Source organism: Phacochoerus africanus, chromosome 12, assembly GCF_016906955.1.
Source record: "Phacochoerus africanus isolate WHEZ1 chromosome 12, ROS_Pafr_v1, whole genome shotgun sequence".
In the NCBI taxonomy this organism is placed as follows: domain Eukaryota; kingdom Metazoa; phylum Chordata; class Mammalia; order Artiodactyla; family Suidae; genus Phacochoerus; species Phacochoerus africanus.
The window spans coordinates 32,571,356-32,584,051 of NC_062555.1; the positions used below are offsets into that span (position 1 = coordinate 32,571,356).

Sequence of the window (12,696 nt, forward strand, 5' to 3'; positions counted from 1 at the left end):
GAAGAAAAACGTCTCCAGTGTTTTTATCTACCTGTGAAAGCCATTAACATATGCCTTCCTCTGAGCTTGCTTTAAAAATATATATCCAACTCGATCCCCTTGATGTACGGTGGGGAAAAAAAATATATATATATGTATATATATATATATCCAGGGGAGGTCCCATTGTGGCTCAGCAGAAATGAGCCTGACTATTATCCATGAGGATGTGGATTTGATCCCTGGCCTCGCTCAGCGGGTTAAGGATCCGGCATTGCCGTGAGCTGTGGTGTAGGTCACAGACGCAGCCTGGATCCCAAGTTGCTGTGGCTGTGGAGTAGGCAGGCAGGTGTAGCTCCTGGGAACCTCCATATGCCATGGGTGCAGCCCTAAAAATGCTGTGCGCATTTTAAATGTGTGCGCACGTGTGTGTGTGTGTGTGTGTGTGTGTGTGTGTGTATCTCCAATCTGAGGTTCTGAAGGATGCGGGCCTTGGTCTTGGTCCTGGTCGATTTCCTCTGAGACCTCCCTCGTCACTTAGCAGGATGTGGCACGTCACCTGCACTGATTGGATGAATGTGTGCTTGTTTTACGTCCCTTCCTCCTTCTTCGAAGGCACCTATAGATGTTCCTCAGCCCAGTGCATGTGTTTCTAGGCAGATACCCCTGGTCATCCAGATATGTAACAATGGTTTAAAAAAGTATCCATGTAAATGAAGAGTTTGTGGACATGAAAATTCAAGTCTCTCTAACGGTTCCTCTCATTCCACGAGACTCCCTGGGACCCTCCTGGAAGGGAACAGCTTAACCTTTCACCCGGGAACTTTCCCTTCGAGCAAGTCTGCTGGCCCACCTTCCCCGGGTATCCTATTGCCACTCAGGGACTAGCATTCTTTCTACAAGCCTTGGAGGGTGAACCCTGTGAAGCTCAAGTCCCTGTGCAGTCTGGCTGCATCCTGCTGGACTAATCAACCCCCTTTGCAGATCCTGCTCTCCATGCAAAGCAGCCGACAATAAGCTCTGTCCTAACAAGGAAAACGGAGGGGGAAAGATCATTGCTCCAAATGATGGTCAAAACGCATTTATCTGATGTATTTTATCAGTATAAAAATGCCTTTGCCTGTCTGTTGGGGGTGGGAGGCAGAACAGCCTTGGTTAGAGTGTAGTGGAGCTGGGGCTGGGACGAGGGACCTGAGAGTGAGAGTGAAACTGACTTGGGGACGTGGTCCTCTCCTCCATCTCTCCCACCAGGGAAGCTGCCTCTGTTCCCCCCGTCCTGGGCCACTGAGCCTTCATCATGCTATGACAAAGAGTTATTCAACACCTCCCTCCAAGCCCCATCATTGAGATCTGACTCTACGTCATGCTGCTCAAACATGCAGACTTAGTTTTCCACCACCAGACACTGAATATGTCCCCCCCACCTTAAATGGCCTTCTTGCTTACCTGTCCTTCAAGATTGGCTTCAAATGGTACCTCAACCCTTTCTGCTTCCACAAACGGGAAATGACCTCTTTCTTCCCAACTCTAAAAGTGAGTTTGAGCAACATAAATGTCCATCGACAGGGGAATGGATAAAGAAGATGTGGTACATAGATACAATGGAATACTACTCAGCCCTAAAAAAGAATGAAATAATGCCATTTGCAAGGGGAAATTATTTATGGTACTTTACTACCATACTAAGTAAAGTTAGTAGATAGTGAAAGACAAACATCACATGATATCACCTATATGTGGTGATATGTGAATCTAAAAAAAAAAAAAGGATACAAATGAACTTATTTGCAGAACAGAAACAGACTCACGGACTGTTGAAAAACTTGTGGTTACCAAAGGGGCATGTGGGGGTGGTGGGAGGGATGTAGTGGGGGTATGGAACTGGTATATGCACACTAAGGGATATGGAATGATTGGCCAATGGGAACCCGCTGTATAGCACAGAGAACTCTACCCAATATTCTGGGATCATCTTTGTGGGAAAAGAATCTGAGAGAATGGATGTGTGTATATGTATGACTGGGTAACTTTGTTGTACAATAGTAATTATCACAGCTTGTAAATTAACTATACTTCAATGAAACTTAACAAAAGAGAGTTTGTTTCACACCACTTATTCCTTTCTGCCTAGGTCAGTTCTTTGTGTTTCTGTTTTTCCTACTGAACCTGACTAGTATCCATGAGGACGTGGGTTTGATCCCTGGCCTCGCATTTTAAGGGTAAGGTCTGTGTCTCTCTCACCTGTGAGTCATCCAAGGTCACTCCTAAAGGAAAGAAGTATGGGGCTATATTCACAGGAAGGAGGGAAGGGGCAGGGGAGGAAGGCACCTGCCTGGGAGGTATGATTTCAGATCCTTGGAAGAAGCCTCCTCTTGCAAATCTCGCCCATCTGGTCTGCGAGGCTTGACAGTTCTGTTAAAGCCTAAGATCTGACACAGTTACAAAAGAAATCTTCAAGGGAGAGGAAACGGTTTTAATCCTTATTATTCACTTGGTGTCTAGTCTTAGATTACTGTGAATGAAATTCAAATTCTTTCTGGAAATCAGGTTTTGAAAGGGAGAGAAAAGAAGGAAGGATACGGAGCTCTCACTTCAGGCACCAAAGGGAAATGTCTCCTGTTTCAATGCGTCTGGACTGGGTCAAGGCAGATGCCCCAGCCACACGCCATGCCTGGCACAGACCCTCAATTATCTACTTGTCTCTGGGAGGATGGACCCTTCCTTCCCACACTTCCTTCTTTCTCATTTCATCAGAGACTTTAAATTTTTGTGGACTCGATACTAAGGTTATCTGGAAAGAAAAAAGTTACACCCATAGCCCATTCATTTATAAGGGAAAAACATACAGTGAGGTCGACTTGAGTGACTTCAACTGGCCATTTCAAAGGGACAGATTCACAGGAAATGTAGAGTTAATTAGAGAAATATGAGGAATAAGTATTAGTATAACATAAACTTATGCCTCCCCAAATTTTCAAGTTAAGAGTCCTAACCCCCAGTGCCACAGAATTGACTGTGTTGGAGTTGGGATGGAAATGCTATAAAACTGGGTTGTGATGATTGTTGTACAACTATAAATGTCATAAAATTCATTGAGTTATAAAAAATAAAATAAAATGGAGCAAAAAAAAAAAAAAAGAGAGAGAGAGAGATGATTAAGGTAAAATGAGATCACACGGGAGTTCCAATCATGGCTCAGTGAAAATGAATCTGAGTAGGAACGATAAGGTTGTGGGTTTGATCCCTGGCCTCGATCAGTGGGTTAAGGATCCCGTGTTGCGTGAGCTGTGGCATAGGCTACAGATGAGGCTTGGATCCTGCATTGCTGGGGCTGTGGTGTAGGCAGGCAGCTGTAGCTCGGATTGGACTGCTAGCCTGGGAATGTCCATATACCGGGAGTGCGGCCCTTAAGAGACAAAAAAAAAAAAAAAAGGATCAGGAGTTCCCGTGGTGGCGCAGTGGTTAACGAATCCGACTAGGAACCATGAGGTTGCGGGTTCGGTCCCTGCCCTTGCTCAGTGGGTTAACGATCCGGCGTTGCCGTGAGCTGTGGTGTAGGTTGCAGACGCGGCTCGGATCCCACGTTGCTGTGGCTCTGGCGTAGGCCGGTGGCTACAGCTCCGATTCAACCCCTAGCCTGGGAACCTCCATATGCTGCGGGAGCGGCCCAAGAAATAGCAGCAGCAACAACAACAACAACAACAACAACAACAAAGACAAAAAGACAAAAAAAAAAAAAGGATCACATGAGTGGGACTATTTATCCAATCTGACTGGTGTCCTTATAAGAACAGGAGATCAAGACAGAGCTCTCTACACACACAGAAGAAAGACCATGTGAAGATATGACAAGAAGGTGGCCATCGACAAACCAAGGAGACAGGCTTCTGGAGAAACCAACCCTACCCACACCCTGATCTTAAACTTCCAGCCTCCAAAACTGTGAGACAATTTATGCTTGTGGTTTCAGCCATCTAGTTGGGTATTTTGTCACGGCAGCCTGAACTAACTAACTCGAGCATGAAGCCACAGGTACCAAAAATAAAGAAAATGAAACTAAAAGCGAAAGTTTTTTTTTGTTTTTTTTTTGGGGGGGTCTTTTTTAGGGCCACACCCACGGCATATGGAAGTTCCAGGGCTGGGGTCGCACGAGCTGCAACTGTTGGCCTGAACCACAGCCACAGCAACGCCAGATCCGAGCCGAGTCTTCAACCTATACCATAGCTCATGGCAACAACCGGATCCTTAACCCACTGAGCAGGGCCAGGGATGGAACTCAAGTCCTCATGGATACTAGTCAGTTCATTACTGCTGAGCCATGATGGGAACTCCTAAAAGTATTTTGATAAAATCTCTCCTCATCTCTTGTGACTGCAAGCAGTGCTATCACTCTGAGGAGCTGGTAGGAAGAAAGACCATCGCTTCAAGGAACAGTAAAAGACGGTGGTGACTCATCGACAATGCAGGCCCTGCCCCAAGTGAGGCCGGACAATTTATTTCTAAGGATCCCTGATAAGATGTTAAGTCACTGAGAAAACAGAAGTCTAACCACTGGACAAGAGTGACAGCAAATTTATTAGAAGCCCAAAAAGCACACCACATTGATAACAGTTACTATTGATATAAAAGAACCTGGGATCTCATAGCACATATAATTTGAAAAATATAATTTCTCTGGCACTTGCAAAATAACCAGTCTCAGTTTTCTCTTCATTTCTTTCTTTCTTTTTTTTTTCTTTTTCTTTTGAGGGCTGCACCTATCATATGGAAGTTCCCAGGCTAGGGGTTGAATCAGAGCTGTAGCTTCCAGCCTACACCACAGCCATAGCCATACCAGGTCCGAGCCGCGTCTGTGACCTACACCACAGCTCACGGCAATGCCGGATCCTTAACCCACTGAGCAAGGCCAGGGATCAAGCCCGAAACCCTATAGTTCCTAGTAAGATTCGTTTCCTCTGTGCCACGATGGGAACTCCCAGTCTCAGTTTTCTTGAATGACTAGTACATGCAGATTTCTTACAGACACCACTGAGACTAAGTATCCTAATGGGCCTTTAAATTATGTTGGTAAAAGTAGCTACAAGTGGAGTTCCCATAGTGGCAGAGTTCGATTTTGCACAACGTGGCTCCAATGACACAGAGTGTCTTGCATCATATCAAGTTTCTTCAGCTTGGTGACTGCAGCCTTTCGCCCTACAAGACTTAAGTTTTCCATCATTTGCTTTTGTGGCCTTGGGCACCTTGCAGGTGTTTGTGTGGAAAGGAGGGGCATTTTCCGAGATGACACTAGAACCTGATGTTCTAAATTCTGGGAGCTTGATTTTTGCTTATTTCTAGGACACTATACGTGATCAGCCAGTACCCACCCTCTCTGCCATCATCGCAGCCGCTGCTGCCTGTGATTTTGCCATTTAAAGTTGCTGAGCACTATCGCCGATGAGTAGCCTGAGCCACAGCAGGGCTGGGAGGTTCTCTGGCTTTATTGCGCTGCTTGTTGGTACCTTGGGGAATGGGTTGCCTGGGAGTTGAAATTAAGAGCTAAGGAGAGAGGCTGGTAATTCGTTCAGTCCCTTATGAGTGCCTGCTGTGAAAGCAGCTCTCTGACCCCTTACCAGTGGATTATAGTTGTCCAGGCCTTCACGGCAGACTGAAGGGCATCTATGGATTGGCCAGCCTGATCTCAAGCTAAAGCCATACGTTTGACAAAAATACAGATGATTTCAATTATATCTATTCAGTGGGGGATTTGAAAGCATTATGCACTCAGATTTTAATTCAACTAATAGCTTTAGAGCAGCACTATTCAGTAGGAATATATGCAGGACACATTTGTCATTTAAAATGTTCTCGCCACATATAAAAAGTAAGCTGTAACAGCTAAAATTACTTTTAATAATATATTTTATTGGGTATACATACATTGGGTTATGGTGTATCCAAAATATAATCATTTCAACATGTAACTAATATTTTAAAAACCCTTAGAGATACTCACTTTTTTGTGCTAAGTCTTCTAAATCTGATATGTTTTCACAGTCTATCTCAATTGGATGATAAATTTTCATCAGCAGTGCTTGGACTGAATTTAGATTTTATCGAATTTATAGTCTATAACAAGTGGATTCATTCACAGATCCAAGTTGCTCCAAACCATGACTATATTATTAGATTTTAAATTTAAATTTAGATTAAATTAAAATAAAAAATCCTGCTCTTCAGGTGCACTAGATATTTTTCAAGTGCTTAATAACCACGTGTGGCTGGTGGGTATCATACTGGACAGCGAGCCCCGAAGCATCTGTTACATGCATCAGAGCAAGTAAAACCAGGATGAGTCAGACACGACCCTTGTTTCTGTGGAGGGTGGGGTGAATGTGTGAGACACATACAAATAACAGCAATAGAAGACAGGTTGTGACACTTGCTAGCTATAGAGAAAGGAAAGCATTCCAAGGGGAGAAAATGACATGCAAAAGGAAGGCTGATGGTAAAGCTCATTAATATTTGGGGACCGATAATTATGAAATATTTAGAGACTGAGAGTTATGATTGGGTATATGCCCAGGAGTGGTAGAAAATAAAGTTTAAAAAAGGCAGCTCGGGGCAGTTCTGCTTATTGCCTCAAATAGCAGAGAAAAGAGTTTGTTCTAAATGTGGACAAATATTTCTGATGAGGATGGATGCAAGCTGTGTTTGGGTGGGATGGATGTTCACTCAGCATTGATGTGGAAGATGGATGGAAAGGGGGGGCAGCTTGGTGGTTAACAGAGCAATTAGCTCCTGCACTAGTCCAAGCAAAATATAATGAAAAAAGGGGGGAGGTGTTAGGAAAGGAAAGAAAATTATAAATGTAATAAATATGTACAAAAGATAAGCAATGTGAGCAGAAAAATCCAAGAAAGGGAGGAGTCAGAGAGTTTTGTAACAACTAAAATAAGAAAGTACTGGAGAAAGGCTGGGGGGAGAAGTTACTTCTAATGTATTTGCATATAAATGTTTAAAAAGGGATTGGAATATATGGACATATGGGCTGGTGGGTGGTGGGAGGAAATCTTTGGGTCGTGAAATCAAAATCTATTTATAGAACTTTCAAATTAGCAAAATGGGCAACTTTCTTGGAAATAATGTAAACTACATTAACAATTGGGAGGGTCTGAGTAAATTAAATTATGGTACCACTTATTAGAAAGCTATGTAGCTGTTAAAAATGATTGCTCTCCAATTATATCAAGGGACACGGGAAACTGCTTAAGACATATTTTTAAATAAAAAATAAGATAATGAGATTCCAAATGTGTTTAAAAAGGATATGCACCTACATAATGTATAGCACAGAAAATGTGTGTGCAAGGCACATACCAGGCATAGATTATCTCTGCAGAGTAAGACTGAAAGGGACAAGGGCTTTTATGTTTTTTTACTCTGCTACTGCCTGAACTTGCTACAGAAAACATATTATTTTTAATTTTAAAAAGGGAGAAAAAAGGGTAAACTATATTCATACATTCAAAAAAATGACTGACAGGATTTCTATCAAGAAATTATCTCTGGGGGCATTCCCTGGTGCTCAGAGGGTTGAGGATCTGGGATGGTCACTGCTGCGACTCTGGTTACAGCTGTGGCATGGGTTTGATCTCCAGCCTGGAAACTTCTGCATTTTGGCATGTGAGGGTTTCTAGGCTTGGGGTCAAATTGGAGCTGCAGCTACAGGCCCACACCACAGCCAAAGCAATGCCAAATCTGAGCCGCGTGTGCGACCTACTCCACAGCTCCAGGCAACGCTGTACCCTTAACCCACTGAGTGAGGCCAGGGATCAAACCCGCATCCTCATGCACACTACGTCAGGTTCTTAACCCTCTGAGCCACATCGGGAACTCTGCTGAGCCGTTTTATTTTTATTTTCTTATTGAAACTTTTTTATATTTCAATATGTAATACTTCTATTATCAGAAAAAAAGTCAACAAGGAAATAATCTATCATACCAATGGTGCAATCAGTTTTAAGACTGTTTGCAGAGCCAAAGGTTATAGGGGTTGGGTGTTTCTTTAAAGAGGTTTGGATCCAATTTCTTTTACTTCTTTGGGGCTCGTGCTTACTTTTTATTGCTGCTGAAGCTATTTCCATATTAAAAAAATGATTTCCATTCAGCGTGGCCAAAAAGGAAAATGGAGGCCAACCTCGAGGCAAGCTTTCCTGAGAGAAGACAAAAAGCCTCTGTAACCTGTGGAATGAAAACTTCACCAGCAGAACGTGACTCTTTTGTCGTGAGTGACTTCAGTTGCTGGTGGACAGAAATTTTTAACGAGAACAAAGAGCGTCGGAGCGATTTCGGTGCTCTGGTTGTCATTCCAGACCAAACACACCGGTAACTTTATATTATAATGATGGGGACAAAGAACAAGGGGTCCCATTCACTGTGAGGTTCCCATAACAAGAGGGTGCGGACTCCTTCTCTGAAGGCTGGAGACGAGAAGGAACTCGGGGAGTTGGAAAAGGGCTGCGAGCAGGCAACTCTTCAGCAAGCCACATTAAATTACGGCAGCGAATGGGTGACGAGATGAAGGGACACGCCCTCTGATCATTCACCAATGGGAAGATGCGCACTCAATCAGGGGCTTTTCTGTCTGACGCTGTTGTTTTTACCGAACAGTTAAGCACCCGAGGAAATACCAGTTGGGTCTTAAAGACAATTTATAGCCGGGCCGGCCTCCCTGCACCTGGCTGTGTTTTGACAGCAGGTTTCGTCAGTTTATAGTGGAGATTCTTGTCTACGTTATAGGCTGTCGGTAATGCAACGAGACCTTTGGAAAAAATGTACCGCTCAGAGGCAAATTTCCCCCTTCCACGCACCCCTCCGCCTTTTAATGAAAAGCAAAAGCCTCCTGCTGGTGGCAAAGCCTCCTCTTCTTCCGGGGAAATTACAGAGCCTCCTGGGAGCCAGAGGGTCAGCCCCAGTGCTACAACCCGGGAGGGGTGCGCCTGCTCCTGGGCACTCTATTAAGGACTCTTTCTTTTCTCTGCCCTAGGGGCTCACTGCTGAACACAGGGGTCTTGTTGTTCTGGGCCAGGAACTTTGGGATGCTGCTTTTTGGGCTCCCACCTCTTCCCAGCTTCCAGGCCACGCTCAGAATGTCTGGGAGCCTTGCAACAGTCGGGCCTAGGAACACCAGGCCAGGGGGATCGCCACCCCTCACCCCATGGAAAACAAGAAGTGCAAGGCTTGGCTATTTAGGGTGACACAACTCTTAACTTTGTTTCCCTGGCATTTCTGCACTCGCTAGGGGTCTGGTTTGGAAGCCAGGCTTTCGAAATCACAGGAGCTCATTATAATATACATGAGTTGAAAGCATGGCCTCCCAGGACCAGGTGCCTGCCTTATTCCACTTGTTCTGTTCTGCACGTTTGGGACACAGGATTTTATTCTTTTTGGTTCCCAGAAGGATGGGGCCCAACCAGTAAGTTTTAACAGGTGACACGCATTCCTGAACCAAAGGCAATGCGACCTTTTCAGGAATGAGCTCACGGTGGCTGGTGGCCCACATTTTCCCCTGTGTAGTAGAACAGGACAAAGATGCAAGGAGACGGATGAAAAGGTAATGGAGAACAGCCCCTCCTGTTCCTTAATTTCATGGTTCACAGACATTCATTGACATTCAGACACTCCCAAGGGGAAGCTCATATGACCAGCCGTGAAACCAGAAACGAGCAGGCTAACCGGGCTGCTTGCCTGGGCTCAGGGCAAAGTTTTTCACCACCATGGGGGTCCCCTCCCAGACACTAGGGACCCCACGATGAGGGGGCTGCAGCTGCTCAAGGGGGCCAGCCCAGGCTGGAGAAGCTCCAGGGTCCTCTGACCAGCCTCACCCAAGATACCCCAGTCCAACTTCCCAGGGCCCTGGCTCCAGCCAGGGTCAGTTCCCCCGGCTGCCCTTCAGGGTCTAGGAAGCATGAGAGCCTGGGAGAGCGGGGGGGAGAGGAGGATCCAGGCCAGGTGGTTCCCACGCGGCCAGGACTCCCTTGGAGCTGCCCATGGGCCGACAGGGAGAGAGAGAAGAAAACCTGCAGTCTCGGTGGTGGGTATCAGTCCCTAAGACAGAGAAGTAGATTTAAACTGCTCCTTCAGATGAGAAGAGCAGCCTGAGGCATGGATGCAGAACTGGAGGAGGAAGTCTAGGGGCAGCAGCGCTCAGGGGAAAGGATGGAGACGCTGGGCATGGCGGGTCCGAGGAAAGCGGCAGGCAAGCCAGCTCACTTGTTGGCTGTACCCAAAGAGCAGAGCTGGAGGCCCGCTGGCGGCACTGAACTGCTGCCTGGCCACGGCACCCAAAGTATACAGCAAGATGCGCAAGACCTCACTGAACACACAGTTCAGGGTCGACCAGAAGGTCCACCTATAACACCACCGTCACCTGAGGCCGAGGCCTGCGGCACAGAGTGAGGGACCATCATTTTCCCGACCCGGGGATCCTCCAACTCAGTAAGATGATTACTTTTATAAATATATATAAATAAATCATGTTATGGTTGATACATTGAATGACAGGCTTTACGGTTCTCCACAGACTCATGCAACAGTTATCTTAAGCGCACCTGTGGTATTCCAGAACTCTCCAGCCAGTCTTGGAAGATGTTTTCAACAGACAACTCAAGCCTTTAAAAATAAAACAGCAAAAAGTAAAGGATTAATAAGTTACTGAGTGGGAGTTCATTGTGACTCAGTGGTAACGAACCCAACTATTATCCCTGAGGACTCAGGTTTGATCCCCGGCCTTGCTCAGTGGGTTGGGGACCTGGAGCTGCTGTGAGCTGTGGTGTAGGTTGCAGATGTGGCTCGGATCCTGCATTGCTGTGGCTGTGGTTCAGGCTGGCAGCTACAGCTCCGACTAGACCCCTAGCCTGGGAATCTCCATATGCCACAGGTACAGTCCTAAAAAGACAAAAAAAAAAAAAAAAAAGTTACAGAGCTCGTATTACACAGAAGGGTTCTACGTGTTCTCACAGCATCGATCTTCCAGAGAAATCTGGAGAAAGCACAGTGCTGTCCCAGGTTCAAGCGACGAGGGAAACCCGGGCATGGCCAGGACAGCTTCTCCTCGGCCAAGACAGTGAGAGTGAACACGGTGAAATTTGAGAATCCAAGGTGCACCATAAAGGGTGCGTCCAGTGCCTTGAGAGGAACCCCTTGGTTGGGAGAGTCCATTCAGGGAGGCTCGGGCACGATCCTGGGAAATAATTGGGCATGACTGCCCTCCTGGGAGAAGAGGAGTAAAATGAAGTCTGAACATCATAGATAGCACTTAGTGCCTCAAAACGAAATTCAAACTTTTAGAGTGATGATGCCCTACAGCAAGCAAAAATGATACAAATTGCTCTCACAGCCAGGATGGGCTCTCCGCTGCCTGTTTTCAAGCAGGCCCTCATTCTGCTTTATTTGAAACATTATGATTGCTTGTTACATCTGATCCACAGTTGAAATCCTTTTGGTTTCCTGTCCTGCTGATGGAAATACTCTCAATATGTAGTCAATATCCAATATAGTGGGGGGTCAACAGACTTTAGGTTAGGTCTTCCTGAAATGTAAGCAATTCCTCACTGGTTTCTAGTCTCTCCAGGAACAGAGGTCTTTCCCAAGCTGTGTGTGCCACACCCCGGATGCTCCCTGTCCTCAGTGCCATGGCATCCATCACAGTCTGTGACTGCAATGTCTTTGATTACTTGACTTTTTTTTTTTTTTTTTAAGGTCGAATATGTGGCATATGGAGGTTCCTAGGCTAGGGGGTGAATCGGAGGTACAGCTGCTGGCCTTCACCACAGCCACAGGAACACCAGACCTGAACCACAGCTGTGACCTACCCTGTAGCTCACTGCAATGTTGGATCCTTAACCCACTGAGCAGGGCCAGGGATTGAACCTGAGTCCTCATGGATATTAGTTGGGTTTGTTACCACTGAGCCACAACAGGAACTCCTGATTACTTGACTTTTAACTGTCTCCTCGCTGGATCAAAGCTCTCTGAAATCAGGGTCTGTGTCTGTTCTACTCACTTTTCTAAATTCAGCATTTACAACAGTTCTTTGCATAAAGGCGGGTCCCCACAAATTTTTATTTTTACTATTTTTTTTTCTTTTTAGGGCCACACTCGTGGCATATGGAAGTTCCAGGGCTAGGGGTAAATTGGAGCTGCAGCTGCTGGCCTACAACCACAGCCACAGCAACTCAGCATCTGAGCCTAATCTGCAGCCTACACCACCGCTGACAGCACCGCTGGATCCTTAACCCACTGAGTGGGGCCAGGGACCAAACCGATATCTTCATGGATACTAGTCAGGTTCTTAACCTGCTGAGCCACAATGGGAACTCCCCCATACTTTTTATTTGAATGAATGAAAACACATTTCATTGTTGACTCAATAAAAAATATCCATTTTAAATTAACAATCACCTTTCCCAGTATGATACTTCCAAGTTGTTAAGCTCTGTATCTTTTTTTTTTTTAATCTTTTTGCCATTTCTGGGGCCGCTTCTGCGGCATATGGAGGCTCCCAGGCTAGGGGTCTAATTGGAGCTGTAGCCACCGGCCTACGCCACAGCCACAGCAATGCGGGATCTGAGCCACGTCTGCAACCTACACCACAGACCACAGCAACGCCGGATCCTTAACCCATTGAGCAAGGCCAGGGATCGAACCCACAACCTCATGGTTCCTAGTTGGATT

The 12,696-nt window shown here is 45.8% G+C and overlaps 1 protein-coding gene across 5 annotated transcripts in view; it reads right to left on the reverse strand.

The window, feature by feature from the left end:
• AOPEP (aminopeptidase O (putative)) overlaps window positions 1-12,696 on the reverse strand; it is a 395,656-nt gene that overhangs the window by 100,580 nt on the left and 282,380 nt on the right. For all 5 annotated transcript variants that reach the window (XR_007131178.1, XR_007131175.1, XR_007131177.1 and 2 more), the window contains exon 11: window positions 10,572-10,632. Coding sequence is in view for 2 of the 5 variants with exons in the window: in XM_047754794.1 (XP_047610750.1) it covers window positions 10,572-10,632 (61 nt within the window). In the remaining 3 variants the exon portion in view is untranslated. The remainder of the gene's footprint in view (window positions 1-10,571; window positions 10,633-12,696) is intronic.